Here is a 4337-nt window from a genome sequence, read left to right on the forward strand (position 1 = left end):
AACCATCGCGGCAGCGGTGGATGAGGCACTGAGAGAGTTCAATCGGATTGACATCCTCATCAATGGTGAGCTGCTGTAGTGGGCAGGGGGAGGTTTGGTGCAGGCTTCCTGCTAGGAAGGGCATTTCCAGCTCCTGGAGCATCTGGGCAGCCCCTGGGAGTGTGCAGGGCATGGCTCAGGGGAAGCAGAGTTTGTGATACATGGCCATTTGTGCCTGCCCTGCTCCCACTGCAACAACACTCTCCTGCTCTCAGACTGGCCATGCTGCTGGGTACCCAGAGCCACAAGCTGTTTATCCCCTTATCAGAGCGGTTTCTACGTGCTCTCCAGTCTACTCAGTGTCACCCACCATCTCTCACGCAGCAGTGCCCTGAACCTGCCTGGTCCTGACTGTTCTCTGGCTGCTTGTTCTTCAGGTGCTGCAGGAAACTTCCTGTGCCCAGCCAGCGCCCTGTCCTTCAATGCCTTCAAGACAGTGATAGATATCGACACCATTGGCACCTTCAACACCTCCAAAGTCCTCTTTGAGAAGTATTTCCGGGTAAGTGAACTAGAGCCAGAGGACTCAGTGGAGAGCCTCCTGTAGTCAGGGGGTTACTGTCAAACAAACCACACTTTGCTCCTGAGAAATTGAGGGAAGCGTGGAGGGCAGAAGGGAGCACAGCACCCACGTACCCAGGGCTGTGCTACTGCCACCCACCCTGCGCAGCCCCACTCTGATCCCTCATAGGGACTGGGAATCCTGCCTTGTGCCATACCCCTGGAGCTTTAGCTGTTGTGGCACCTTCCTATGCTTTGCCATGTACCGGAGAAGAAGCCGTGCTCTGCTGCTCCTTTTCCAGCTCCTCTGCTTTCCCTTGGCCTTTGCTTGTCTCCTTTATCTCCCCCCTCTCTGGAGGGTCCCTACTGGGTGCCCAGCTCAGTCAGGCCAGGTAGGCAGTGCTGCCCAGTGATGGATCAGCAGCGCAGAGCTGGCAGTGCCAGCCCAGCACTTGTCCCACTGCTTCTCTATGAGAGCACTTGTGCAGCTCCCAGCCTAACACCATATCTCCTTTCCTTCCTCAGGATCACGGTGGGGTCATTGTCAACATCACGGCAACCCTGAGCTACCGAGGGCAGGCCCTCCAGGTGCATGCTGGCACTGCTAAGGCTGCCATAGGTACCTAAACACTCAATGCATGGGCTCTGAGATGTGTGGGGCCAGTAAGGAAGCCAGTTTTTCCCAAATATTGGGTGGGAAGATGTCCTCGGGAGAGGTGAATATGAATTGGTGTGGCTACTACATGCCTGGCTTTGGGATGAGGTTCTTCTCTTCCCCCAGGGCTCTTCTGGGGCCCTTTGCTCTTGGCCGGTCTTCTGTGCCCTCCAAAGCTACTGGAATGGCTCTGCTCTCCTTTCTCAATCCCATTGTAATCTCTTCCCAGATGCCATGACCCGTCACCTTGCTGTGGAGTGGGGACCCAACAACATCCGAGTGAACAGCCTGGCACCAGGCCCCATTACCGGCACCGAGGGCTACCGGCGGCTGGGTGAGGGCAACCTGGGGCCTCGGTGGTGGCTTCCTGGCATCTGCCTGGGAGAGGACTGTGAGGGACCACCAGTGCCATGGGGCTGTTGCTGCTGAGCACAGCTGCCCTGTGCCTGCGCTGGTGTGTCCCTTATGGGGAACAGCCTTCCCCACGTCCTCGGTACCTCGCAGAGCACTGATTTTTCTCGGTCAAGCACCAGCTTTTTGAGTTTTGATGCCATGATGTAACATGCTCAGCCCAGCCAGCTGCCTTGCCCGGTGGTTGCAGTCCATCAGCGGAGTGATGGTTCAGCCCTGGAGGCTGGGAAGGCTCTGCAGGGTCCTGTCTTGAGCTCACTGTGCAGTACCAACCCCACTGCTGGGTTTGAGCTCCCCTCATTTAACTCTCTCCTCAGGCCTTTGTCCCTGGGCTGTCCCCAGGGCTGTGCCGGGATCTCACCAAGTTCCCTGGGCTCTCAGCAAGCCTCATGCAGTGCCTGACAGCAGTGGAGGTGGGCCTATGATCCAGGCTGACTTCTCTTCTCCCGCTTTTAGGTGGGAAGTTTGCTGAGGAAGCAAGCCTGTTTGACATGATACCCCTGAAGCGTGCAGGGAACAAGACGGAGATTGCCCACAGCACGCTATACCTGGCGAGCCCCCTCTCCTCCTACGTGACAGGCACCACCCTGGTCGTGGATGGTGGGAGCTGGCTGACCTCTGCCAACAACTTCCCTGCCTTGCTGGGTATTGCTTCATCCTCTGCTAAACTCTAGGTGATGTGCATTTCCCCCTCCATGGGACTAGAGCAGGGCTCCTGCCACAAACCCTGTTGCCCCATGGTATTGGGGGTACAATTGTTATTGCAGTGGGTATGGTGTTATCTTCTGCAGGTGTCCTTGTTGTCCTGAACCAGCGCCAGGCTCTGCTCCTCCTGAGACACACACTGTGTCGGGGAAGAGGCAGGTTCTGGGTGTTGGGGTCTGTGGGTAAGGACAGCCAGCCCAGCTCTCAGCTTGGCAGCTCTTGTTCTCAAACGTTCCTCTGCCTTTGGGATGGAGGAATAGGGTCACACCCCTTGGTGTGGTCAGAGCAGGCACAGAGCAACATGGAGAACATCTCTGTGTCCTCATGGACAGTCCCCAGGCACGAGGTGGGAAGGGCAGGAGCCCTGGCTGGGTTTTTACTCTGAGCCTGCGGTTGACATGGTACCTCTTGTTCCTGCTGGAGGATGCTTGTCTGGACACTGCTGTGTGGCCCCTGAAGTGATGGGATGCCCCTTTTTTCTGTGTCCCGCCAGCAGGACTGGGCACAGAGTCCTGACAGCCTCTGCCTCCCTTTTCCTTCCTTCCTTGCGTGAGTTACTGCAGCATGTTGTGCGTTACTGCCTGTGTCTGCAGAAGTGGGAAGGGAGCTGCTGCTTCCTGGGAGAGGGGTCTCCTTTCTTCCCTTCTCTCCAGGGTGCTGCCCCATGAGCAGGGTAGGACTGTACTGCAAGACAGTACCGTGCTGTTTTGCAGATTTCTGGGCTGCAGGAGCAAACAAAAATCACTGATGGACAGCCTGAGACTGAGCAATGGACAGAAATGGGACCGAATGCTGCAGCGCTGGGACACCTCGGGGGCCAGCTCCCTGGTGGAGCTGATGGCTGGTGGGGGGTGATGCTGCTGATCCTGCATCAGCTGGGAGGAGGGAGCCTCAATGGGTGCTGGGGGGAGCAAGCCCCCCCTTCACCCCCCTGTTCTGTGCCATTGTGTTCCTCTGTGCTGATGTGGCTGAGGGTGCGGGGACAGCACAGGGTGTGCGGGCTGTGCTCTGAATTGTTCTCCTGACCTTTCCCAAGTCCCAGGCACTGCTGCCTGTGGATTATCCATCCTCTTCCTCTTCTGTCTCTCATCTTAAGCTGAGAGCTGCCCAGGAGCCCCAGCAGCAGCTTCTTTTTGGGACAGGGGTTCAGTTTAGCTCTGGGGCCAGCTTGGCGTGGCGGCAGGAGCTGATGGCTCTGGGAGGGGAAACAAGGGCCAGGCTGGCCCCTGGCAGCAGGGGTCCAGGATGGGGCAGTGGTCCCTGGAGGCTGCCATGGATGATGGATACAGGAGCAGAGGTGGTGTGAGGTCACATCCCACTGGAGCTGGCTCTAACTGCTGTGGACCACAGCACTGTATCTCTTGGGAGTCTGAGTGTCCAGTTGTCTGTCTGGCACCCGTCTGTCTGGCACCCATCTGTCTGTCACGCCAGTGTCAGGCTGTCTTCTTCCTCCATAGGGACACTACAGCTGAGGGTCAATCAAGGGCTAGATGAAATCCTGTCCTTCCCAAGCAGGGTGCTGAGCTACCGAGCAGCTGGAGCTCAGCCTGTGCCTGGTGCCAGCACCTGGGGGGACACATGCTGCTGTGTGCAGTGGCCTCTTGCTGCTGACAGCAGTTTTTAAGCTTATCCTGAATTCCATTAAGCTTTTCCTACTTGATTGCATTTCCTACTTGATTGTAGGCTCACCAGGATTTGCTCCTTCCTCCAGGCCATGAATAAAGAACTTCCTCCCTGAGCTATGATGCCTCTCATTGGTTTGGCTGTGCTGGGGGATGATCCGGAAGGTTTGGCTGCTGGAGGCTTGGGAATACTTGTTTGTGTTCCTTGTCTTGTGAGGCAGCAGCAGCAGGAGCTTTAGGAGTCTTTAGTCAGAGCATTGCTGCGGTAGCTCGCTGCTGCATGAGCAAAGCCAGCACATGTGCCCTGCCACGCTGGCTGATCCTGCTGCTCCAAAGTGGGCCCTGAGGGAGGGAGGGTGGAAAACCACTGTTCCTGCCAGCAGAGCCTTGTGTCATGCCAGTAC

The 4337-nt window shown here is 57.1% G+C and overlaps 1 protein-coding gene across 1 annotated transcript in view; it reads left to right on the forward strand.

Moving 5' to 3' along the window:
• The window catches only part of DECR2 (2,4-dienoyl CoA reductase 2, peroxisomal), a gene marked incomplete at its 5' end in the record, with an annotated part of 3270 nt that extends 143 nt beyond the window's left edge, over positions 1-3127 (forward strand). Inside the window, 6 exon segments of the mRNA XM_010017821.1 lie at positions 1-65; positions 417-541; positions 1066-1159; positions 1425-1529; positions 2063-2251; positions 3025-3127. The exon segment at positions 1-65 is cut by the window's left edge and continues 35 nt beyond it. Coding sequence (XP_010016123.1) covers positions 1-65; positions 417-541; positions 1066-1159; positions 1425-1529; positions 2063-2251; positions 3025-3059 — 613 coding nt within the window.
• Between the last annotated feature and the right edge of the window lie 1210 nt (positions 3128-4337).

This window comes from Nestor notabilis, unplaced genomic scaffold, assembly GCF_000696875.1.
Source record: "Nestor notabilis isolate BGI_N333 unplaced genomic scaffold, ASM69687v1 scaffold19987, whole genome shotgun sequence".
Taxonomy (NCBI): domain Eukaryota; kingdom Metazoa; phylum Chordata; class Aves; order Psittaciformes; family Psittacidae; genus Nestor; species Nestor notabilis.